Consider the following 26,354-nt stretch of genomic DNA (forward strand, 5'->3'; position numbering starts at 1 on the left):
AACACTGTTGGTAATTGCTCTCCGTTTGATTACTGTAATCTCATCATCGGCACGTGTAATAACTGTTCGGCACGTAGAACACGTGGTAATTTATAATTGAAGGTTACTGTCATTGCACGTATTGTAGGATCATATTAAAGTAGGCACTAATAGAGCTATCAAGTATATCATATTTCAACTATGAATTATTCATAGCACTTAAACGTCCAAAATTTCTTAGGTATTATTCTTATATTATGATATACAAATGTATAAGCAAAAAAAATATTTTTCTGAAACAATGAATTGATAAAATCTAAACAGCATATATAATAGCAGAGAGAATGTACTATATAATTTCTTTTCATTAATTTCTTCACCAATAAATTTTAAATCGATAAATTTTACTGACCTATTATTATAACCAATATTTATATTTTGTTATTATTTTATATTAAATAGTAATTAATTTTTATCGTTAAATAGCCTCAAAGATTTTGCACAATTTGTATACGATAAAATATTATTATATAAAATAATATAATTTATTTATATTTTATATTTAATTCACTCATAATATATTAATTAAAATGTCTCTGTTGATCTCAGCTAAAAATAAAATTTTATTATATAAACGCAAAATTATTATTTGACATGAAATTTTATGTTGAGGGTACTTTCCATTAATTCGCTCCGTTTTGATGCAAAATATATTTTTTTTTTTTTCTACCATACGTTCGATATTTTTCTCGCTGCTTTTATCACGCGTACAATGTCTCCAGTAATATGTACAAGGCACACAATAAGGGTAGTCTTCGTTGTCACATTATTCAACACGCTGCGACATTTATTCATCACGTAGCGGTGCATTGATGTCGATCGCTTGGTTTATGCGCGCATCAGGCGCACCTTTATAAAGAGCAATTGGTCACATGTTTACGCAACAGGTTTACGGGGAACCATATTGAAGCGAGTGGCGGTATTTTCCATAAGAGTACAAGGGAAAAATCAGTATGGATTCGCAAGAAACCGCGAACAGTATGGCCGAATCTACTTCGGGCCATGAAGAAAATATGGTAAGCAACGAAAACGATGAGATATCAATAGATCGAATGTTCAACAATCATTAATAATAAAAAGAAAACCGTCACCATGATGAGACGCGTGTACTTAAATTATATTTTTATTACATCCTCTGCATCTATCGGTGCAACGTTTATATTTAATTATAAATCGCTCAATCACAATACGGTGAAGAAAATTGCAATTTGTCTGAGAGGATAACGAGAAGTTTGCCTGCAAACATGCTCTATGTAGAGCGTCGCTCGAAACGATAGTCATTCGTGGCTCGATCCCATAACGTCGAGCCGAAAGTAAAACGGTGGCAGGCACGGTAGAAACGGCACGGCGAGACGTCACCAAGCCGCATTTTGTCAAAAGATCGATAAACTCAGGGCCACTATCACGAATTTCGACTGCGCCGTTGATGTCTTTCTAGTCCCTCTCTTGCGCGATTTCTACATTGTTATCATCGTATAAAATACGATGTTATCTTCGCGGATTAGCTCGCAACACGAAATGTCACATGTTATAAATTAAGTAAATTGAATTGAAAATACGATGATGACGGCGAACGATGCCTAACATTGTTGTTCAGACGCGTTACGTAAAATAACGCCGAGAAAGTCAACGGTAAATCCGCGTCGCAAGTTAACGGTTCGGATAACACAGGGAATTAAGCAAATGTAGATAATAATACAGTTGCAATTCGAATTGTAGCACGACGAAAAGATCGATGGGCCTAAGGTCAGGGTTAATACTGTCGATCGCAATTTACTATGTTGCGCTGATAACCTTCAGTTTCGTTTCTTCACGTGGCAATATTTTCGATGCCAAAAAATAACGGAGTATGGCATTTACATATACATAATATATAAAAATTTCGAGAGCTAAAGTAGTATGGCTTACTCATAAATCTATTTAATAAAAAAAAAAAAATAATATTAACAACACACATGTAAAACGTAAGAATAATTCATAAATTTATTCGTCCCGGTTACCTTCGTTCAAGGATCGTAATAAATCTGTGAGCTTAAATTGGGATGCTAAAAATACATGATCTCATTGTTTATTCATGTAATGAATTCTAAAATTGCACTCGAGAAAATTAAATACTCAATATCTTTGAACAAAATAGTATGAAGTGGTTTCTCGTACAATTATAATTCTAGAATTAAAAACAAACTTTATTGACTTAAGGTATTAAGCGCAAATGCATCGGAACTATCTCTACAAGCTCATCGATTTTTTTTTTACAAAACTGATTTATCATAACAAATCACTGTCGAGCACATATTTTCGTGCAAGTATACGCGACACGAGCTATTCTTCCGCAGGTGAAGCCAAACGTTCTTTCACCACCGCAAGGCTTTCAGGCGAGACCGCAAGGTCCGCCAGCGTCTCCCAGAAATTCGATAAATAATGGTCCCGTAGGCGCACCTCGACCGGGACAACCATTACGCCGATTGGACAGTCGTTCTTCCTTAGGTCCGTCGCCGGCCTCGGGTCAATTCGTACAGCTTAGACCTTACGGTCCGCCGAGACCACCAGGGAGCTCCTTCCCTCCAAGGTCGCTGCAACCCGGTCAACTGTCTCCGCAGAATCCGTTGTATCCCTCGAATCAGCGTTTCGTGTACTCGCCGGGGATCCGCGGGCCTCCACCGCAAGGAGTAGGAGGTCAACGACCACCCTTCGCTGGTAATCAGCAGCAGTATCAACTGCAACAGCAGCAACATCAGCAGCAGCGAGGCAGCAACGATCCGCGATTTCAACGATCTGACATCGCGCCGGAAAACGGGCCGCGACGACCTAGTCAAGAATCCGTTTTCCCCAGACAGTTACTGAGAAATGACTCATCACTGAGCCTGCAACGACAGCATCTTTTATCAAACGAGGAGATCAAGCAGCCGACACGACCGCGCATTGTCATCGAAAAGATGGCGGATATAAACGAGAGCGTCGACTTTGATAAACCAGAGGGTTATCTACAGAGAAAGAAATCTGACGTTCGTGAGAACGGTGAGAATGACGACGATGACGATGTCGTGATGGATAACGAGAAGTCACCGCGACACAATCAGAATGTTATTCCCGAAGGACTGGTGAACGGCTCCAAGTCACCCTTAATCGCGACAAAACCTACGAACCGACCGGGAACGGCCACTATCGAAAAAGCAAGTATATATCATGAAAAAATATCAAAAGAATCTGTTCAGAATACGGCGTCGATAATTTCTCAAAGCAGACCTTCCTCAGCAGCAAATGATGATAAACAAGAAAAGAAAGACGAAAAACTCTCTAGCAGACCCCCATCGAGTAAAGAGATCGATATGATCGAGAACTTGACGGAAGATTTTACGAGAGATGAAATAAGTGTATTGCTCGACGATTCAACAAATAATAAAAAATCTCGACCACCGAGCGCTACATTGACATCCGAACTAATTGAAGAAATTCAAAAGCCAAGCAGTCCGTATAACGATAACACATTTGGAAACGTCGAACAGAGCTTGAAGACTCTTCCGAAATCTTCGGACAATTCGCGTTCTGTCACACCGTCTTATCTGGACACGCCTCAGAACGCAGAACAAGCAGCATCGAGGACTCCATCCAGGATCTCGGACAAGTCACGTTCCAGCACCCCGGCCCACCTGGACGCAGAGCAGAGTAAATCTGCCGATAAGTCGCGTTCCAGCACTCCGGCCGGATTGGAGTCGCACGAAAACGCGGAACAAGAATCGAAAACGCCGATTAAGTCGCGCGCGAATACTCCAGCCGAATCGCAACTCCTTGCAGATGCGGAACAAGAATCAAGAACGCTGGATAAATCGCGCGCGGATACTCCAGCCGGATCGGAGCCGCCTGGAAACGCGGAAAAAGAATCAACGACGTTGATCAAGACGCCGGATAAGTCGCGCGCGGATACTCCAGCTGGATCGGAGCCGCCTGGAAACGCGGAAAAAGAATTAAAATCGCCGATCAAAACGCCGGATAAGTCGCGCGCGGATACCCCAGCTGGATCGGAGCCGCCTGGAAACGCGGATAAAGAATCAAAATCGCCGATCAAGACGCCGGATAAATCGCGCGCGGATACTCCAGCCGGATCGGAGTTACCTGGAGACGCGGAACAAGAATCGAAAACGCCGGATAAGTATTCGCGCGCGAGTACTCCAGCCGATCAGCTGTCTGCAAATGCAGAGAAAGAGCCGCAAGTAACTCCGACAAAGACGTCCGACAAATCGCGCTCGAGCACGCCCGGCGAAATAGAATCGAGTGGCGGCGAAACTTCCATGGAGAATCCACAACACGACAAATCTGACAAAGATACTCTACAAGTGGGAGAGTCCAGCAGACCGGCCTCGTCGTTGGGTTCGCCTAACTCACCAAGCGGCAAAGATGACAAGTCGCCACCAAAATCACCTAGATCACCTACGATATCGGAGGGCCAAGATAAATTATCGATGGCGGGGTCAGTGATAACCTCGCCAAGATCGCCTGAAGGCGTGAAGGGCTTCGATAACGGGGAACAAAGGTCGTTATCTTCCAGCGGTAGCCCTCGATTGTCGGACTCTCCGAAATCACCCGCGAAACAGACGGAGGGTGAGAAGAAGAAGAAAACGTCCTTTGTCGAAAGCGCAGACAAGAAAACGGTAGAAATAGCGAACGCGGCACCGATCCTCACGGCAACATCTCCATCGAAATCTATCGCTCCAACGAACAAAACTCCACGCCCGCCTACACCGGCGAAACCGGACGAGAAAAAGTCTTCGAAGAAAAAAGGTTTTTGCGTTTACGCGCGAAATAAAAGGCGAAACATGAATACCAAACATTAATTCGTTTGCTTCGCGAACGATTTAGTTTGTTCAATTTGTCTATATTACGTATTAAAAAAGATTTAAACGCACTATTTCTCTGTCTTTTAATTCGGGAAATTTGATATTAAAATATACGATATATAAATTTCATTATAAAATTAATTTTGCACAAGAAACTGTATTTCTATATTTTTATTATATATATATATATATATATATATATATATATATATATTTGAAACAAATTGATTTATAAGAAACTTGATTACTACAATTATCTGTATTCGAGATTATCGAGATTTTGCTTCGGTGCGACAGCTCTAATGTATGCATGTCTTTAATAATGCCTCTAATCATTACGACATATCAATATATTATTCTTCTTTCCACAGCGATCCAAAACGGCAGCGAGTCGCAAGCTAATGCGGTAAATATCTTATGTTATACTCATTATCTGCCTTTTTCCACACTTCTTATATATAATATATAACATATCAAAAACATTATTTTTTTTTTACGAATTTTAAAATTATTCCAAATAGGCTGCGAATGGAGTAGCAGAATCGCCAACCAAAAGGTCTAAAGAAGGCGACAAGAGATCGACGGCTGGATCGCCTACGAAATCACCTAGCAAATCTGTTAAATCACTACCGCGAACTCCCGATACGCCTTCGTCGACTGCCCAAGAGAAAAAAAGTAAGTAGTTTTTGTTTCGTTAATTTAAAAACGGACTGACCTGTATCTCGTGTGAGCAAAGCCTCATGTCACGCCATCTCAACACAATAAGACGTTGGATTAATATCCTAATGATTCCGACGTATAGTCCTGGTTTTATATAAATATAATCGCATCTCTTTTACATCGCTGAGAAATTGGACTGAATGCAATAGAAAGAATTAGAGTAAGGAAAATATTTAAAAAGTCACACTTCGCTTCACTCAACGTAACATCTGTTCCAATAATCGTGTATGTTCCTTATTATCGTACAGAAGTGCCGATGAACAAAATTCAAGTTGGCGCTGCGCCCTCGCCGAATCTGAAGACTGTACGATCGAAAATCGGTTCTCTGGACAACGCGAGTTATAAACCAGGCGGCGGCAAAGTGAAGATAGAGAACAGAAAGCTGGACTTTAGCAAAGCGCAACCGAAAATCGCCGCGAAGAATGATAAATACACGCCTAGCGGTGGCGACAAAAAGGTTCATCCCTTTCAAAACCGTTATTAAATTAATCACCTTATTAATAATATATATTTTTATCTTTGTTTTTTTTTTTATTGACATACGTTCAATACTTTGGTATTGAAAATACACTGATTGAAAAGATACTGATTATAACTATCAAATTTTTCGATCATAGATCTCTCAAGTAAAACTTCAATGGAATGCTAAGCCCAAGGTCGGCTCCTTGGAAAACGCAACTTATAAGCCAGGCGGTGGTGACAAGAAGATCGAGACGGTAAAACTCGATTTCAAGGACAAGGCAAAACCTAAAGTCGGATCCAAAGAAAATGCGAAACATGTTCCTGGTGGCGGTGCCGTTAAGGTAAGACCTGCTCTGCTCGAGAATTCGATTACGTATTTACAATCTGTAGTTTAAAAACCAATGTTTATGCAACCAGTTATATAATCAAATATATCACTTTCTTATTTTTTTTTTTTTTATCTGATACGTTCTTAGCAAAGAATCGTTTAGTAAGAATCCTTTGATCGAGATCCCTAGTTAAAACATAAAGCATTATTATCTTTTATTTTTATGCTTTAATTAATAATATTAGCATGTATCGTGTAACAGTAATGTCGTGTCATTCTTTGCATCATATCGAAAAATAATTAACCCTAGAAATAATCATTAATAACTTAACGCATGCAGTTATCTGTATGCGTTTACATCTACATTTTTATTAATATTTTTATCGTTAGTAAATATTTTATAATTATCTGGACGAAGGAGTAATACAAGCTACTGTTTATTACTACAGATCATTGCATATAAATTCTTGTATTTACGCAGATATTATTTCTTCATTAATTGCAGATGGCTTCATTGGAATAGAATCCATTACAAATGCAATGCTCGCTTCGTTCATTAAGTCACGAAAGCATCTAAGATAATTATTCAGTAATGCGTTATCCAAATTTCATTGAATGAATTGCATGCGGAATGCTATTTTGGATATTACGGACCATTCATACTTCAACGATTTTAAAGTGAAATTAATAAGTTGCCAGGTTGAATGATTCAATGATTCACACACAACCTGGAATTTATTAATTTTACTATACAAGCGTCCAAATTTTTAGACCAAGAATAGTATACGGTTTGTCGACTCTATCGCGTATGAATTCCATCGATGACTTTCAAAGTGAAAAATATTTGCCATTGGAAGCTACAAAACTCAATTGTGCTAATTCGTATGCATGCGTCGTCTCTTGTCATTATTAACAAGTCATTGTTATTTTTTGGTGTTCAGTCTGCGACTCCACCTAAGACACCGCAGGAAACGAAGAACGACGTAAGTACGTTATACACAGCTAACGGAATAGCGAATTATGCATTATCATAAATGTGCCGCTTTCTTTATCTCTTTCTTCAATCTATATTTTTATCCGTCTCGTCTGGCCTTCGTCTGATCGTGACATCTTGAGAGGCCAAAAATTAATTTCTTGTATTTCATCGCGAAATCGTGGAGGTAAAATCAATACGTTTAAAAAAAAAAAACAAACAAACAAACACGACTAAATAAAAACGACGACTGCATATATCGCAAACGTCAATAATCTGCCCTGGAAATCGCTATTTATAATCGATGCAATAAATCGCGGCCAGTTTACTTCCACGATTTACGAGATACGAAAATGTGCTTATCATCACTTTGCAATCGGTAAAGTTCTATCTATATCGTCGGATATAGACGTAAGTAAGATGTATACATTGGATGGAAAATTTAAGCATGTTTCTGCATGTTTCCAAATTTATATATATTTAAACTCTTCAGTTCAATATCATTATAGTTCCTTTTATATGCGTATATCGCGCTTTTAACCTATTCTTAATTATATTGAGCCAGCCAAATATATCGTAAAATGAACAGGAAATATATTCTATTACTGCTTGTTCGACTATGTGTGAAAAAAATGGAAGAAATTTTTTATTTTTCAGCTTTTTTTTTAATTTCCATTCTCTCCTCTAATCGCTTATTAATAAATAGGCTTTTATCAATGGATAAATAATATGGCTTGTCATGTATCTTCTTTCAGATCCCGACGCAAAAGATAGATATCAAGGCCGAAAGTAAAATCGGTTCATTGGATAATGTGAAGCATAAGCCGGGCGGTGGCGAAAAAAAGATTTTCAACGACAGAGATTATCTTCGGCAAACGAGTTCTAACGTGGAAAGCCTGAACGGTAGCGGGTCTCAGGTATGTTTGCAAAATATAAAAAGTCTTGAGAATAATTTTGTCATGAAACTCTTCTCGATTTTTGTACGCGACGTACGCTGCGGCGTGTTCTTCTCACAATTTTTGATGAAACATATCGCGATAATGAAAAATTCTAGTTCAATAAGATGATATTGCTTCTCGAGATTTTTCACATATGACATTTGTGCACCACGTGCTTAAACACGCGTTGCATGCGTCTTCGCAAAACAGCACGCAATCAATATCATTGACCTGCACCTACAGATAAATAATATGTAAATAAAACAATATTCGCGAAACATAGAATCTATAGGATATTTAAATATTTAAGAATTAGAATTTATTGATTCACCTTAATGTTAGTTACAGATTTTATTTTTTTGTGGAAAGACAATATCGTCCACTGATTAGACTGATTTTTGCATCTATTCTTACAGGAATACGAATATATGATGCTTTCTTTAATGTCTTTCTCTCTTATTTTTAAAATTTTATTCTACTGATACTATTTCTACTGGTTGTTACCTTCGCAAAAGTGCGTCGTGAGATTACAATCTTCATAACGCAGATTATCTGCGCCGCAAAAATGAGCAAGATTAACTGTAGGACAACTACTGTCTGTTAGTTAACTCTCTAAATTTTATTTATTTTTTTTTTTTTGCAAAACAGAAAGAAATGTAGAACCAGTTAATAAATTACGATTAAAATTAACTGATGTTAAAAAAATCGACAAGTGCGCACTAATCAGGATAAGCCGCGTGAAATGAAACGGTATAAATCGTTGAAACATCTGATCGAATTATTACAATAATGTTTAATGACAATATTGATGGGATTTATTAGATTATCTACGATGAGATTAAAAGAGGGATATTTATCTAGCCAATTTACTCAATTCGCAAGGATGCTGCAGGCTTAATCCTGATGTCTTGTGCCCGCAGAGCCCCGTGCCCTCCGGCGCGATCACCAACTCCGGCAAGAATGGCCTGCCAGCCTCGGACGAGAACCTGAACCAGGAATGCTAGGTCACGAAAAGTCGGCCGATAGACCCGCTTTAACTATATCATTTGCATACGATTAATCACGTTTATCTATTCAACCCCCTTTAGAGGACGAACGAGCGCGGTCCTCGCACGCGCCTGATCGATGTTGAGACGAACGGCGCACGGAACTCCTCGGAAAAAGAAAGGAGCATTGCGATCGATATTTCTCGTCCACGCGCGAATGACGGAATTTTTCGCGACGGGCGAACTTAATCAACGAACGAAGCAATATACGTTATCGCATTGATTTGTTGTTAAGTCGAGCGCGAATTCCGAATGTGCGTCTTACACTGCACTTTTGTCTTTAGAAAAAAAAAAAAAACAAGTGAATAAGTTATGATAAAAAAAAGCACGCATTCTATAATACACACACATAATATATCTACCGTATCATACATAATAACATCTTTTTTATTACGTAAATACGTAAATGATGAAGAAATGCGAAAAAATGACTGAGAAGAATTTTTATTAAGAAAAAAAAAGGATATTTAAAAAATAATTTTTACGGGCATGTGCAAACTCTTAATTTTCTTAAATAATGGCTTCCTCTGCGAATGTTAAATTCTTGTCACACAGCTCCTTTTTACGATTTTCTTAATCGTTAATATCGACATCTCTTTTATGCGTCTCTCATTACTCCGTAAATATTTGCGAGTTATCGATTTTTGATACGCATTTTTGTGCCATAAAAAAAACTTATACTACGATGCATCACGAGTAGTATATCGTCATAGCGTATCAGGCCACAATGATACATTCATAATCTATTGCAATAGATCACGCATAGTACGGTATAATACACTTAACAAGTTAAATCAATAATGCACGATAAGAATAACAAATGTATCGACGTAAAAACGAGTCAGACTATATAAACAAATTTCCTATCATATTCGATTTTGCGGAAGACGCGAGTATAATATCATCTTAAATCTTTGTTTTTCAATTTATGTATCGCTGGTAGTATCTAATATATAACATTTTGTTTTTTATTCTCATTTTATTTAATTCACGATATAGTCTCTTATTTATTTCTTTACACGTAAATAAAACATGAAAGTACAACAATCACAAATCCGTGCGTCATTGTAATGTAGGAAAAGTACCATCACGTGCACGTCCTCTCAAGGGAAGTAGACGTTTTAGAAAAAACATATATTAATTTTCACGTGAAGAAGTCAATGCGCCTCGTTATCACGCATTATATACATATATATATGTCGTATTTCATCGAACCGATCACATCGGACAGATAATTGAATGGCGAACGACGGTGTGTAGTTATCATTCATGCAAGATATAATTTTCGTTCGACGCGGTCGGTCTGATGATTTCTGAAGAGACGAGAAACTACAACACAGCCAGCAATCTCGATCGATGTAGAATGGATTACGCGAGACGCAACGTTGCACCAATGGTCGATTAATCGTTAGGTAACTTTGTAGCTTTTCCGCTCTATCTACATTGCGGCCGCGGTTACGATATAGAGGGGAATCGCTGTATCGCACGGAGTTTTTCACGCGGAGTCATCAAGTTAATTAAAACTAATTCGGTGCAACGCGGCCGAGAGAGATTGAGTTAGAGTTTCGGGTGAAAGGAAAAGTGCCAGAAGAGAGAGAGAGAGAGAGAGAGAGAGAGAGAGAAAGAAGCACGTTTAACACGCGGGTGAATCGAAATTCGCGCGAGACACCCGTTTAGATACACGGGGCTGATTACAGATTGCGCTTGTAGAGAGACGACAGAATATACGAAATATTCGTGCAAACCTTATTGTAGATACGTAATCGATACATACGCTATCCCGTTACACCCTCTACGAGTATATAATGTAACACCCCATGATGCGTAAGCATACGGGGAACGCTAATGGTGAGTGTAGGTCGACGAAGGGGAGAGATCGATGATGAAAAATGTCGCGCGAGATCACGCCAAAAATAAAAATCTCTCACTTACGTCGCTACTACCTTAGGTACCTCGTACAATTTACATGTTGCTAGAGAGAGAGAGAGAGAGAGAGAGAGAGAGAGAGAGAGAGAGAGAGAGATAGAGAAAGAGAGATATGTATAACACATTATTTACACTATATTGCTTCCACATGAATTTTTAAGACATACTTTTTGATTCAATTAACATATTGTGCGACACTTCACGGAGACATAATGATGATTAACGTTAGATTAATTGTCGTAATTGTCACAAGTTACCACTTCGTATGAACGCAATAGTGTAACAATTATCCAGCGTATCCTGGATTATGATTGCTGAAGAGGTATTATAATAATATTTTTGTTTTTAAATTTACATTTTTGTTCTTTATTTCTCAACGCTCCCGACGAACGCATCCTCCGATCTCGCTATATAGAATATAGCTGCGTCCCCTTTTATCTTTATAAAGAGATGTATGTAGAACGCAATTTAGCCGCATTATCTAAATGTCTATTGCCAAATATAAAACATACACATAAAAGTACGTATAATCGTCGTCACGCGATGGGTAACATCCAGGAGTAAGACTTTTGTTCATATTTTATTAAAAAGGTTCCATCAAAGTTGTCCATATAAATTCTTTAATTTGTAATGTCCCGCGACAAAAATTCTTAAGAAAAATAAATTAATTAAAACTGACTAAACGAACATTTATATCATTACACATTTGTGAAATTAATTTTTATTCTTAGAATTAAATTTAATTCTCTTTGTGTGTATTGTAATGATACAGAAAGAGATGAAAGAATACATATCTTTTAATGAGATCTGTTATAATATATATATATATATATATATATATTTTTTTTTTCATATTGCATTTAGGACATAATGAGCTCACATTTAATTACCGTTTCAAAGATGAGAAATTCAACTTTGCAGAACCTGTTAGTTCTTTCAAAATTAATTACTTCGTACAAGAAAGATTTACATCACGAAGATTTAACATCGATATAGACACGATCCTAAAACTAATCCTTGCTGAAGTTTGGCACGAACCGTACCAGCAATCACGAAAATCCTCAATCCTTCCTTATCAATGTCAATTTAGACGTATTTTAGAAAACTTACCACTTTAAAAGGATAATACGCACAGCGTGTGCCTCACCCTCACAATTCACCAAGGTCTGCAAAAGCATCGCCATCACTCACCGCCTGCCAGTCAAGAGGTCAGTCTGCACACACTATGTAATTTTTGATAACAAGAGGGATGCATCCAGTATTAGAGTTCACTCGATAATCAATGTACATTACTAGATGCATCCAAGTATATTACATTATCCAAGTACGTCGTGTTTTCCACTTATCGAATGTTTAAAAATGTATTATCGTCGCGATTCCAGCCTGAGACTCCCGTGAATGACCGTCACTTTCCAAACGATTCAAAGACCGGTGACAATGAGATACTCCAGCCTCAGCCACCACCCTCCACACCGACTAAAGCACGTGGCGTCACATCACCCTCATCCATTGTGACACCCCGAGCCGTTAGAAGCGGTTTGGCCAAATCTCCGGAATCCACAACGCCCAGAAGGCAAATCGGGCAAGAGACGGAGGGTCTGACCCTCGCGAACAGACGAGCATCCAAAACACCCTCGCCAGATGCGACGAATGACAGAAACACATCGAAGGATCGCTCGCCGAGATCGCCCATGTCCCCGCGTCCACCCAGCAGCTTGCGCGTTAAATCCGCCAACGATAAGTCCTCCCCCAACACTCCTAGAAAAACATCCCCCAGTACACCTAGCAAGACATCTCCCGGCACACCTAGCAAGACGTCTCCCGGCACACCTAGCAAAACGTCTCCCGGCACACCTAGCAAGACGTCTCCTGGCACACCTAATAAAACATCTTCCGACACACCGAGAAAAACCCCATCCCCCAGAGAGTTGCGTCTTCCGAAACTTGCATCTTCGCCAATACCACAAGAAGCAAGTCCAGCAGCTCCCGAAACTCACTCGAAAATTACTTTACCCAAACTGATCGAGCCATCCTCGAAAGCTGCTCGAATGGCGTATTAGAATGGTCGAATCAAAAATACGACAGGCTTTATAACACTTATGTTTGAGCAAGATATCTCAGATAATCCGCATTTTCTTTCTGCCGTTTTTTTTTCTATCTATTTGAAATCGATTTTTCTTTAAAAAAAATCTGAGTTGTTTTTATCATGACTATTTTAAAGTAAGATATTTTTATTTGTTCGTAATTCTAGAATTTAAATCTATCGTTAATCTAAAACCAATTGGTCTCAATATTTTTATATTAAGAAAAAAATTATTTCAAATTAACTCAAACTCGTATATAGAATGTGAAGATACTTGGAGCATCTTGTTTTAAACTTTTATGAAAGTGAATACAAAAAGTAATAATTTAGAGAACAAATAATAGTAGAAAATCAGTAGAAAATTATACTTGCCAGAATAGATGTCTTCTTTTTATTGACTAATATAATCCTAGTATAAAAGTAAAAAAAAGTAAATTTTCTATCAGAGAAAGAAAGAGAGAAATAATCTCTTAATCAAATATTAATAGATTCGATTCAAAAATAAACTCATAATTCAGGACAAAACGGAATAGAGACTTGATCTTCTTTGCAAGTCTTATATTTTCCCAACTAAATTGTTAATTTTTCCAACCTCGTATCTTCCCCGTATAGAAGATTAAGTTCTAACGGGTGTTGGAAACAAAAGTACCGTCCAGATTAGATATATCTGATATATCATTGAACTTTATTAATTATTAACGCAATATAATTTTTATTATATTTTTAATATTCGTTTTTCATTTTATTTTTATTACTGATTAAAAATTAGTAGTATGAATAATTTTTAAAAAAATATTTTTTAATTATAAATTTCTTTATAAAATATCTTTAACAATTTATTTATGAATCAATAACTGCTATTGCTTAATCGCACAACTTTCGAAAATAAAAAAGTTAAAAAGATATATTTTATAATATTTGAAAAATATAAATATGGGCATATATATTACAATGAATGGGAAATTAAAGGAAAATATGGAAAATTAAGCGAGGAAAAAACCGCAAATTAATATACATGATATTTATGGAGAAGTAAAAATATATATATATATATTTAAACTATATCGTTTCATATATAATTGAACACACTTGCAGACAAAGTTATCTCGTTGCAAAATTATTTTGCGTAATCGAGTTTTATATAAAAACCTATGTAAATACAGTACACGTCAATTGGTCATAAACCTATGTCAGTTTTTCTTTGGCAGTGGAGGTGGAATTAATTTAACTCCAACGAAATAAGAATGACTCAATCCTTTTCTTGCCGTTATCCTTTGATTAGGATCGTATGTCAGCATTTTCTACAAACATAAAAAAAAGAACATGCATATGTGCGTATAAATCCCAATGTGCTTTCGCGAAGTAAAGCTTTTTCTCTATCCTTACTGAAATTAAATCTTTGGCATCGTCTTCGAAAGTGGATAAAACGTCGCCTAAATTATTCGCATCCCATCTCGGAAATCTGGATGTGTAATCCGGAAGCTGTGTCACTCCTGGCCAGATTGTTTCGTCTGGCGTACCGAGCATGCGAAATATCCTAAACAATTGATCTATCTCGCTGTCGCCGGGAAATAGAGCTCTCCTAGTTGCCTATAAAGATCGTATTGTCTCGTAAAAATGACGATTATATACGCGATACAATCTGTGCTTTCGCGCAATTTTCACGTACCATTTCCGCGAATATACAGCCAAGGCTCCATATATCCAGCGCGCAAGTGTACAATTTCGTTCCTAAAAGCACTTCCGGTGCCCGATACCAAAGCGTGACAACCTCGTGTGTATAAGTTCGCACGGGAACGCCGATCATTCTGGCTAATCCGAAATCGGCTAGTTTTATATGACCTTCTCGATCTATCAATAGATTCTGCGGTTTTAAGTCTCTGTGCAATATACAACGGAGGTGACAAAACGAAATTGCTTTCAATAATTGGTAGAGATAACTCTGTAACACAATGCAAAACCAGCTCATCTTAAAATGCACACATATTACTAGCGTCGAGTCTATAAATGTGTATGTATCCCCAATCCGGTACCTTGACGAGCGCTGGTTCTAAGCCTCCTTTAACAGAGTCAAGCAACTTTTTGAGATCCTGTTGCAGAAATTCAAAAACGAGGTACAGATGATTGTTACCATCTACGACATCGAACAATTGTATGATGTTTGGATGTGCGAGGTCTTTCAATAACGATATCTCTCGTATGGCCGTAGATGGGACGCCTTCTCTTTCCCTGATTTAAAGCAACACTAATTAAACAAAAATGTACGTGACTATACCTGATTTTAAAATGCTAACAAATATTTTTATAGAAGTTTCTTTTTTTTTTTTTTTAAATAGTATCGATATTTCTCATTCCAATCATTTACACTCTCGAATTGATTATAAACATTTACAATAAACACAATATTTAGAACATCAAAGTAGAAAACATATATTGTATAACAACATAAAAGCAATTCTGTTAATTTCTGTTAATCCTTCCCAAGAAAAACTGTTATCTCTAGTGAGATTGCAAGAAATATATATATATGTTCTTATCCCAAAAATAATTCCAATAAGAAAAACATGTCTTATTAAATTATTATAAAATTACATAGTGTATTAAATAAAAAATACCAAATAAAAAACCAGGCGAGCATAGCATAATGGGACAAGCTGAATAATGTGGTGCTACGAAAATTAGTGTAACGTGGCCCCCGCAGATTCAGCTGACCCCAATATGCAGGTTGTTAGCAGTGTGTTAGAAGTGTGCATAAGCAAAAAGCCCATCTGACATTGCAGTTCTGCAAACTGATAATTTTCAACATATATGGGTAAAAGACTAAAATTAATTTTACCATATCAATAAGTTAATCAACATTTATATCTTATCGAAAATTGGATATTATTAAAATTTGTAGGGATACATTATCAAATATCTAAAATTAGAATATAGAAACATGCTTATGGGTTTATCTATATGTTAGAGATAATTAACATTATAAGCCGCTTAAATATATATACACAAAAAGATACAATGATATAAATTTTCCAAAATTTGATGAAGATTTCTTGTTAAAATAATTTTCAAATATCCTTATGCTTACAATCCTCGAAATGATTTTTATATACAACTTATATATAAGTTAAAAATATAAAGTGTGTACTTTTTATTAAAATGTTATTAAGCATCAAAAACAGCAGATATTAATAGTAGCTATGGAAATTCTGCGCTAGATTAATGAAAGCTCTTAATGATCAAATGCTATATGAGTCTGGATATAAATGAATCAAAGAATATTATAAAAAGAAGAAACATGTGCTTTCCTATAAAATAAGCAAGTACAATAAATTAATAATTAAATTCAAGAAGTTAATTACTCTTCATTAAAAGTATGAAAAGAGAAAGTACTTTGTGCATTATTCCTCTAGTCTAATACATTTTACAATCAATGACAAGAAGAACATTAAGGGTCCAATACAGCAAATTTCTTGAAAAATTTGACAATTAACTTAAACAATTTCCCATTGTGATGCTTATGTGTACACATTCCTTTATCCAAACATATTCTGTCAAATTTCTAACACAACACATTTATAACAAGATTATTATAACAAAAAGATTCATTAAAAAATTTCGAAGAGACGCGTCTCTCACTCGTTTTCCCGAGGAAAGTTTTGCGGAATTTCCTTTGTCAGAGTCAAAATTCACGATTCACCCTGGCATGTTTAAGAACACATAGTGACATCCTAATGAGACGAAGGAAGCGGGAATAGATGCGTAAAACGACGTACGTCTCTAGTCGGATCTTCTTGAGCGCCACTAGCTTGCCGGTGAGCTTGTCCCTTGCCTTGTAGACAACTCCATACGTTCCCTCCCCTATCTTCTCGATCTTCACGAAGTTGTCCATAACCTCACCGTTCCCGCGCTCGTCCTCGTCGCGACCTCGTAGACGCTGCTCCTCTCCGGCCAGGGCCGTCGCGCCTTCCCTTAACAATTCCGTCGTCGACGCCGTCGTTGATGCGCGTCTCCCCTCTCGGATAGATACGCGGGATTTCCAAGATGATCAATCACAACCCTTCTCTTCGACGAAGCCGTTTTCTCGCGCTTGTTTATCAACAACGGGACACGTATTACGCACGATCCGAAAGTGATATGGTGGCCATTTTTATTTTTTAGGAGGGATGGAGAGAGAATCGATAGCATGAATCGATGGATGTTCGAGATCGATGGTCGTTAACCTGCGTTAAATAATCGACGACGTAACCGGGTGAATGAACTCTAGTGTATGTGTATTTTTATTTTTATATAATTATTTAATGTAAATATAAATAATTTTTATTATTGATTGAAAAAATTAATCGTGAAAAAATTAAAACATTTATATATATTTATTTATATATTATATATTTATATATTACAATTTTTCGACAAAATTTCAAGAATTGTCCATCAAAAGAAATATTAATTTTTACCTAACAATGAATAAATATACTGAGAGATTGACATCTTTTATTTATTCGTTTATTTATCAATCACTGTACGCGGAAAATTCTAACAATTGACTCAATTATTTAATCTATTTTGATTTTCTGTTAGTGTCACAAGAGCAATAGAGCATAGATTTTAATCTTATTACAATCAAAATTTTCCTTTAACTTTATATGTACTTAACTTTTAAAACTATCTGTCTTCTATTAAAATATATTTTATGAATATTGAAAACTATAATCAATAAGGTTCCATTTATTTCACGTTCTAAGTAGAACGCGTGTCTGCAACATCTCGAATTTCCACGGATGTATCTCTAAAAGGATATATATATATAGGATGAAGACTTTTTTTATGTAAGGAGATAAGTCGAGTATAATTCGAATATGATTTCCATTGATCTCCAAACATGTACATGATTTCCATCACACCTTTAAGATTGTCGGTATTTAAACCCTTTCGCATGTATCAGATTTTGATTTCAAAAAAGGCATTACATAGATAATACAATTATGTTTCTAACATCATTTTTCTGTTACACAGAAGTGCGAATCATTCTCATATGCGCTTTTCGTCGAATTCCTCTCGATTATTCTTAGAATTATACGTTTCTTAATCATTTAAATCTAATTACGAATATATTATATATATATATAATGATTATGATACGATATTTAGATAAAAATATGTATATAGGAATTACGCTACCGTACATATCTCGCGTGTACAACACGAGCCCTATTCCGTACATATAAAATATATGCACGTTTCTACCGAAGCCGGACAGAGGCGTAAAAATTGGAATGTTCGCATGATTTTATTTTTACACTCGTCGGAAGATATCCACAAATTACTTTCTACAATTCTGAGACATAACTGGCACTCTAAAAATTTGCGCAGACTCAAACATTCATAAAAACGAACATAAAAAAATTGTCAAAACAAAATACTTTCTAAATATTAAAAGAATCTTCAAACGTGCACGTCACATTATACTTTTATTGTTCAAGAACGAACTCTATAAAATCTGTTTATATTTAATTATATTTTTACAATATTTGATTTAGTTATATTCTTAAAATTTCTTGGATAAACAAAAGAGTAAATAGTAATGATTTTTCAATTCGCTATTGAATAGCGATGATTGTTATTTTAGTAGTCTATCGGATAAAGATACAAAAACAAAACTACAACGAGATTCATCTCATCTTATGTAAAGGAGTTGGATAGAAAATATGCTATATTTTCTAATGTCTAGAATGGGCACGATGTAAACATATATTATTTTCATGCGTATTAAATTCACCTTCCTCATAAAGAGGAAGATTTACGATTTAATTATGCAAATTGTCCGAAAAAACCTGGAAGGATATTATTTTCAAAAGAGATTTTCCATAATAAATATCTTTTGATACAATGGTTTAAATATCTTCTTTTACAACTGCGAAAGCTTAAAAGTTTTGAATTAAGAATTCTGCATTATATGAGAAAGAGTGAGACTATTATAAAGTTCGTCAATAACTTCCCACCAGGCCGTTTAGGATATGTAATATTTGGCTTATATTATGCATAAATTTTATTAAAATGCACAAACAGAGTAGCATTTCTACTCAAGCAAAGCACTTGTATTAAATATTTTCGGTGGATGAAACTTGAAATATATGTGACAAATTTTATACTATCGACAGTGTTTTACTGAGCTATAATTTGTTAATACATATACATATTCGATAATTTTATAATATATTTTTGACAATATCTCCATATATGTACAAATATATATATAAAAACATATAAGAAATAAGAATGACTATTATATTTCCAAAAATTTGCAATGCCTGCCAAAGATAAGTCAAGTTCCATCCAACTTAGATATGAGTTTTGTAAGAGTATAATTACAATTTTGTTCTGATTATTTGGATTAAAACTTTTATATAACAGAAGATACTTCACACATTAGACTATCAAAAATTTGAAATATAAAAAAATAATCTCTTCAGACATAAAAATATTATAAAGTTATTTAAAAGTGTACTCAAAGAGGACATGACAAATTTTTTTTTTTGTTTGGAAGATATATAAATTTCTAAATATTATTGAATAATTACGTATATAATATGTAATATATGTCATATACATGTATATGTATGTATGTGCATAGGAGAGAAAAATATGATTGTGATACGATCATGGATGTTATATCATCTATGCTGTTACCATGATTACCTACACTCTTCCATAAAAAAATATAAAAAAAATTAATTTGCATCTCCTTATAGCATTTTTATTTCAATCCGTATATTTTTAGGATAATTTTATATATATTATAATATATCCAATTTATTTTGAACTAGCATAATGAATAGTATAATTACGAGATAGTATGCTAGATTTTCATTACCGACTTCCATTTTATGTGTTGTTGAAAACACAATGCAACAAAATTTAATAGAAATATACTTACATAATGTTTTCCGTCTGTAAACTACAAGGCGCATTGAGGCTTGTTATGAATGTTCTAACAATCAGTATGACTAGAGCACACATTTCTGTTATTCATCTAACTCATTCTAAAATCTACGATTGCCCAGTTGAAAAATCAGCTGTTATTTCTGTTGAGCATTATACATGTCTATATAGTTATCTCATTGTCATTGTTATTAAAAAATAAAATTTAAATTTTAGCCCTTAGAAAATATGTGTAACATATAAACGGGCAATCGAAAATAAAATTAATTATTATGTTTGTCCCCTTTATACTAGATAAGAGTAATATGAAATAATATGAATAAAAAGAAAGATTAAAGAAAAATTATTAATTTTTTTTTCAATATAAATAATTATGTCGCGGAAAAATAGCTCTTGCAGCTTTTTCCTGTGGATCTAATTGATTACGATAACGTCTTGCCAAGAAAGCTGCAATCACCTGAAAATATTTAAATTTATAAAGTCTAGAGAAAATTCACGCGCATAAAATACATTAAAAAAAAATATAATACAAAATTTATCAAGATCCCTCTTTCTCTGCATATTATATACATGTAATTTACAGATTTTTTAGAACATTATGAATGGCTATTGACATATGAATATTTGAATCGATAAAATCATAATGCTGAAAAAAATCAAAAAACCACAAGCAACATTGAAACCACCCACCATCTGTTAGGAGGATCATATGAAGTGACAGAGGACATGGCGATGGTGTTAGACTAGAGGAAAGCACTAGGATTAGCTCGTGGATCTTTCTGGTTCCTGTACCTCACGGTCAACCAAACACCAACAAACTGTAATTGGGTACACATGTTATATTGCATTAGAAAAATGAGAATTTTCACTGTAATCAATAATCAAAGCACTCATAGTTAGGTAAACTCGCAAATGTTGAATAAATCATGTTCTATGTAACATGTGTTCTGAATAATAATGCAATATATATGTACATAAAAAATAATACGACATTTGTAAAATCTTACCTCTGTAAAGCTAAAGAATAATCCTATACTGCCGCACAATTTAAATGCATAGTCAATGGTAGATTGCAGTTTGTGCATACATGTTGGACAAGGTGGACAAGGCATTAAACTGGTATCAATTGATTGACAGCAAACCTTCTGTAAAAGATTACAATGTTTAGATTATTAAATAAATATCATTTTTATTCCAAACTACTTACACTGACATCATCACAAGGTACATTTGGATCTTCAATGGTACTATTAAATCCACAACAATTAAAAGTGGTTTGAACTTTTCTTTTTAAATCAGATTCAACATGTGTCCAACCCTAGAAATAATTAATAAAATTATTTATCTTTAGAATAAAATGATAACAATACCTTTTGAGTGCAAAAATTACCTGTTCAGCAAGTTGTTCTTGCTGTTTAGTGTTGACAGCAAGGCAAGCACAGGCAATGCTGAATTGAATCAGGAACAAAAGAAATAATATAAGCATGTACTGTAAATTCTAATTGAGGAAGTGTACATTTATTTCCTTTATTGAATGAAAGAGAGAAGAGAAATAGAAAATATATTCAATATTGTTATTCAATAAAAAATTATATAAAATATATTAGATGTTATCAATAATAATAATATATAGAGATGTAACTACAAAGTTTCAAGATATTTTATAAAAGATAAAATATATGCTAAATAAATATTCTTTTTTTATAAATACTAAATATATGCTAATGATATAACTATAAAGATAAACCAAGTAAAGAGATTGATACTTGTCTTATAAGCCTAATTGACATCAAATTACAAGTTGATAAGGATACAAAGAACAATAAAACCTGATGGTGTTTAACAGCACCAATCAGGCCCAAAATGGAAATAAGAAACAGGATCACACCGCATGCTAAAATGCCACCAATAATAGGAAGGTTTGTAACTAAGGCGGATGCCCTTCCATATACAGCAACTCCTATTAATATAAAGGCAACAACCTGTAAGAAAAGATAATCGTTAATAAAATTTCCATCATGATTCTAAAGCATGATACAAAAATGATTCATTGCTTATGATAAATGCTAGATAATCTTAAATTAACGCATTAAACTTGTGCATAATTTGAATACTAATTTTCAGCTGCAGATTATTTTACAATTGTCATTTAAAAATATCATCAATGTAACAGTAGCATATTTGATAAAAGAAATCCGTATTAGATCATATATATATATATATATACATACATATATATATATATATATATATATATATATATATATATATATATGTATGTATATATGAATTAATATCGTAATTTACAGAACATCTGTCTAATCAGTAAAGATATCCAAAATTAATCGATGAATTATTCAACGCGTGAATATATATATATATATATATATATATATATATATATATATATATATATATAAATTCTTTCCTGCAAAAGTCAAGCGAGAAACGAAAAAGATCAGATGGACGACCGTCGGGAAGAAGAGAGATAAAATCACGGAGAGCATTTGAAAGTGCATGATGCGTCTACTTACGATGTAGAGAATGTTGAGTGCTGTCAGCGCATTTTTGGAGCACGTAAAGCCACCGCACATCTTCAGCTGCGCCCGTTCTTCACTGTCCTCGTCGAATCCCTGCAGCCGCGGTCGACTCGCGTCGCGGGCTCGATTCACAACGCACGGAGTGTCACGGAAGTCTCGTCGAGCTTTACACGAAGGAACAATGTGCTGCGCAATCACGATTAATAAACTCGCACTTTAATTTCAGTCTCACACGCACACCGAGGTCCCCACGATGGCAGGCAATTCGCGACTGCCCGAACCAGCGCGATGGCGACGATCGATGCGCTCGATAGATTTGCGACTATCACGCGCGAAACACAAACGTCAGTAGGTACGTACGGCATGCTCGCGAAAATCAACAATTAAAATCGATACGCAACATCGATTAATTTTGATTTGCGTTTTAAAGACACGCGGAAATAATCTTAGTCACTATCCAATAATAAAATCGTTGATAAAAGATGTAATTAGACAAAATCATGCTGGCTTCAAGTGTTAACGGCAATCGGGAAAACGTTTATACTTATATGTAAACGTTTGCATCATTAATCTATAATTTGCGATAGCAATAAATAAATTTGATCTTTGATATATCTTATAAATATCTAATTTTAATATCTTTGAAAAAACAGAAAATGCGATTAAATTTATTCTCTCAATCTTTAAATCATTATAGACAATAATAGTTATTTTATCAATTTGCCATTTAATTTTCCAAAGGAATGCAATAAAGAAAATGGGAAATTATCTTTATCTTGTTTTATGTCTTATTGAACGAATACAATCTTTTTGATAAAATACTCGCATTTATTTCTCATTACGAAGTTTTTTAATGACAAACGTTTACGTCGTAAATGTGTCACATCAACACTCGGGTGGATTAAACGTTAACTACGTAAATGTAGATAACGCGTAAACATGTTCTATATTGAAATGCAGTTTCCAGTCACAAATGCAGCTATTTGCATATTTATTTTTTATTTTGTTCGAAAATTCTAGTTTAATTCATTTTATTAACATAAAAAATTACAGAATATTATGTATGATATCTACTATTTTTTTTTTTAGACAATTTATATACTTTAAATTTGTATAAAATTATAATAATTAACAAAATTATTATCTAATTATTGAAATATATATGATTTCTTAATTTTATTTTTTATTAATCTCAGCATTTATAAGTATAATGTTTATATGATAAGTATAATGTAATTATAATTAATCAACACTCTCTTTAAATAATTGTAAGATATCAATCAATATAAAATAATAACAATTGTATATTTTTAGCATAATTATTACAAAATTAAAATATAAACTATATAAAAATTTGGATATATGTATATAAAATTATAATTTTTATTCTATTATTTTATTTTTATATATATTATTATTTTTTAATATTTAATTTCTAAATATATTCTCTGACATAATATATAAATAATAATTTTACAAAAATTTCTAAAATATATTGTTAGTCTAGAAAATTTTTACGTTCAACAAAGCCTAAATTGCGAAAACACAAAATGCGCAATGCATTTTCTACAAGCTAATTATAACGGATGATGCACGCATGTTTTCGCAAAAATTTGTGATACGCCACATTTGCAAAAGGATGTGCATAATGTGTACATGTTTGCGACAAATGATGAAGATTTCGAGATGATAAAGATTGCCGTATACGTGTTATTTAAAGATGGAAGAAAGATTCTATAAATGAAAGTTTACAAATATCAATTGTTGATGAAAGTATATTGCTCTCTAACTATTTACGTAGAAATTTTATTATGATTTACATTATTAAAAACCTTCTATACTCAATATATAATCATCATTTATATTATCGTCATTTAAGTAATTAAAAAAGAAATTTTAATGACTTTATTTTAATGACTTTTACAATAACTTTAATGACAATACAAATCACACGATTTTATTACGATTATACAACAATTTGAGGAAAATAAAATAAAAAACTATGAAAAAATAAGAAAATAATAATAAAATATTTTTAAGAAAATAAAAAAATGACAATTGCATGTTTTGATACTACTTTATAGGGCCAATGCAAAATATCCAATTTTTATATATATTATAATTTGTAATATACAAATAGCTGGAAAATTTAATATCTCAAGAGAAATACCAAATTTTCCATTTACATAAATTACATAAACAATGTTTTTATGTACGTACAGCAAAGTGTATTGGATGCGCAAGACATCGTTTGCGATAAGCTATCAAAGTTTCGAAACACGATAACGATTGCCATATATCTGATTTAAGTGTGGCCAAGAGAACAGATTAAAAAAGAAAGTTTACAAACACAACTCATTGTCATGAAAGTACATATATTCATTTAAAAATTTTATATACAAATCGTATATTTTATTATACAAATCGTATTTTATCGTACATCATTATAAATTTCTCAACATTGTAAAAAAAAATATTACGAAATTATTTATTATTTATGTAATTTTTTTTACATAGACATTTTTACGGTTTACTTAATAACAAGTGATATAAATAATTATCGTAAAGGAAATTTTTATTTATAATGACGTTAATAATAATATAAATCATACGAATTTATTATGGTTACGACTTTCATTAATATTTTATTTAAGAAAAATAGAAAACTGTGAAAAAGATTAAAAATCTGGAAATCTAGAAAAATGGTTAAATCTAGTAAAACATAAAAATGACGATTTGATCCTTTGACAATTTTACTTCATAAATCTAATGCAAAATGTCTAATATTTTTGTAATTTAAAATATCAACAAATCGTTGTCAAGAGAGATTTTAATCTCCATTTATATAAATAACATGTCGATAGTAATTATGTGTGAGCGTGTGTGCATTGCAAAAATAATAATTGTACTTTTATGTTTTCATTGTTCTCTACTACTGTCGTACATTATTGAGAACAATCCCAAAGAGACTGTTACATCACAGTTGAAAAGCTAAACTGATTAATTTTACTATTACCAAGACACGTATAATGTTGTTGTATGTTTGTTATTGTTAGTCAGCGGCTTGTAATGAAAAGCTATTGTTTATAAATAACCCTATGTGTGCATAGGATTTTCTCTTTAATTAACATTAGATATTAATCCTATTACATTATGTAGCAGGAAAAGTGATAATCCTATTTCCAGATTCTATAAACTTCCATTCACAATTATTAACACTATTAATATGAAATACTTCAATGCAAAGTGAAGCATTTATGCAGCATTTGCCTAATAATCATGAATACCGAATGATAAAATAAAAATAATATTATGTGTATATGATAAAATATTTATAATACTTATTATGAGAGATAAAATAAATATCTATAATACTGTGCTTTTTCAAAATATGTGTGTTGCCTTACTTAGAATGACCTTTATTATATCTTTTTGTTAATTACATTAATATTTTCTTCAAACAACCAGACACATAATAGTGCTTGCACAGATGGTATAGAAAAAAAAAATTTGACATTTATTCTT

General features: G+C 33.7%; 4 protein-coding genes across 6 annotated transcripts; 2 read left to right on the forward strand and 2 right to left on the reverse strand.

The window, feature by feature from the left end:
• Positions 1-992: 992 nt before the first annotated feature.
• On the forward strand, positions 993-11,621 carry LOC126853608 (microtubule-associated protein tau). Its single transcript, XM_050599455.1, has 9 exons — positions 993-1,055; positions 2,376-4,818; positions 5,246-5,280; positions 5,396-5,549; positions 5,843-6,051; positions 6,212-6,397; positions 7,326-7,367; positions 8,113-8,274; positions 9,216-11,621. The coding sequence occupies exons 1-9, from the start codon at positions 993-995 to the stop codon at positions 9,297-9,299; spliced, it is 3,378 nt and encodes a 1,125-aa protein (XP_050455412.1). The 3' UTR covers positions 9,300-11,621.
• Positions 11,575-14,343, forward strand: LOC126853609 (proteoglycan 4-like). The gene is made up of 3 exons (XM_050599456.1): positions 11,575-11,589; positions 12,389-12,475; positions 12,650-14,343. Exons 1-3 carry the CDS (start codon positions 11,575-11,577, stop codon positions 13,325-13,327), a joined length of 780 nt encoding a protein of 259 aa, XP_050455413.1. The 3' UTR covers positions 13,328-14,343.
• Positions 14,344-14,446: 103 nt separating this feature from the next.
• Positions 14,447-17,476, reverse strand: LOC126853712 (cyclin-dependent kinase 2-like). The gene is made up of 5 exons (XM_050599716.1): positions 17,124-17,476; positions 15,384-15,579; positions 15,020-15,292; positions 14,737-14,940; positions 14,447-14,651 (listed from the first exon to the last, which is right to left on the reverse strand). The coding sequence occupies exons 1-5, from the start codon at positions 17,237-17,239 to the stop codon at positions 14,541-14,543; spliced, it is 900 nt and encodes a 299-aa protein (XP_050455673.1). The 5' UTR covers positions 17,240-17,476; the 3' UTR covers positions 14,447-14,540.
• Positions 17,477-18,196: 720 nt separating this feature from the next.
• On the reverse strand, positions 18,197-23,122 carry LOC126853729 (tetraspanin-13). Of its 3 annotated transcripts, XM_050599756.1 has the most exons (7): positions 22,824-23,121; positions 22,104-22,271; positions 21,680-21,778; positions 21,497-21,607; positions 21,297-21,434; positions 20,980-21,107; positions 18,197-20,746 (listed from the first exon to the last, which is right to left on the reverse strand). In XM_050599756.1, exons 1-6 carry the CDS (start codon positions 22,881-22,883, stop codon positions 21,033-21,035), a joined length of 651 nt encoding a protein of 216 aa, XP_050455713.1. In that variant the 5' UTR covers positions 22,884-23,121; the 3' UTR covers positions 18,197-20,746; positions 20,980-21,032. The 3 variants fall into 3 exon arrangements, with proteins under 3 accessions (XP_050455713.1, XP_050455712.1, XP_050455711.1); XM_050599755.1 differs by lacking the exon at positions 20,980-21,107 and having other exon boundaries at positions 21,503-21,607; positions 22,824-23,122; XM_050599754.1 differs by lacking the exon at positions 20,980-21,107 and having other exon boundaries at positions 22,824-23,122.
• Between the last annotated feature and the right edge of the window lie 3,232 nt (positions 23,123-26,354).

This window comes from Cataglyphis hispanica, chromosome 12 (genome assembly GCF_021464435.1).
Source record: "Cataglyphis hispanica isolate Lineage 1 chromosome 12, ULB_Chis1_1.0, whole genome shotgun sequence".
In the NCBI taxonomy this organism is placed as follows: domain Eukaryota; kingdom Metazoa; phylum Arthropoda; class Insecta; order Hymenoptera; family Formicidae; genus Cataglyphis; species Cataglyphis hispanica.

Excerpts from the sequence above, each read along its gene's own strand:
- LOC126853609 (XM_050599456.1), top strand. Across the intron at positions 12,476-12,649 it reads CACCGCCTGCCAGTCAAGAG|CCTGAGACTCCCGTGAATGA; the intron begins GTCAGTCTGCAC and ends TCGCGATTCCAG.
- LOC126853712 (XM_050599716.1), bottom strand. The coding sequence starts at position 17,239 with ATGGACAACTTCGTGAAGATCGAGAAGATAGGGGAGGGAACGTATGGA. Across the intron at positions 15,580-17,123 it reads AAGAAGATCCGACTAGAGAC|GGAAAGAGAAGGCGTCCCAT; the intron begins GTACGTCGTTTT and ends GCTTTAAATCAG. Across the intron at positions 14,652-14,736 it reads ATGCCAAAGATTTAATTTCA|AAAATGCTGACATACGATCC; the intron begins GTAAGGATAGAG and ends TTATGTTTGTAG.
- LOC126853608 (XM_050599455.1), top strand. The coding sequence starts at position 993 with ATGGATTCGCAAGAAACCGCGAACAGTATGGCCGAATCTACTTCGGGC. Across the intron at positions 4,819-5,245 it reads AAAGTCTTCGAAGAAAAAAG|CGATCCAAAACGGCAGCGAG; the intron begins GTTTTTGCGTTT and ends TTCTTTCCACAG. Across the intron at positions 8,275-9,215 it reads TGAACGGTAGCGGGTCTCAG|AGCCCCGTGCCCTCCGGCGC; the intron begins GTATGTTTGCAA and ends TTGTGCCCGCAG.
- LOC126853729 (XM_050599754.1), bottom strand. The coding sequence starts at position 22,883 with ATGTGCGGTGGCTTTACGTGCTCCAAAAATGCGCTGACAGCACTCAAC. Across the intron at positions 21,779-22,103 it reads ATCAGGTTTTATTGTTCTTT|TACATGCTTATATTATTTCT; the intron begins GTATCCTTATCA and ends TAGAATTTACAG. Across the intron at positions 21,435-21,496 it reads TACCTTGTGATGATGTCAGT|AAGGTTTGCTGTCAATCAAT; the intron begins GTAAGTAGTTTG and ends AATCTTTTACAG.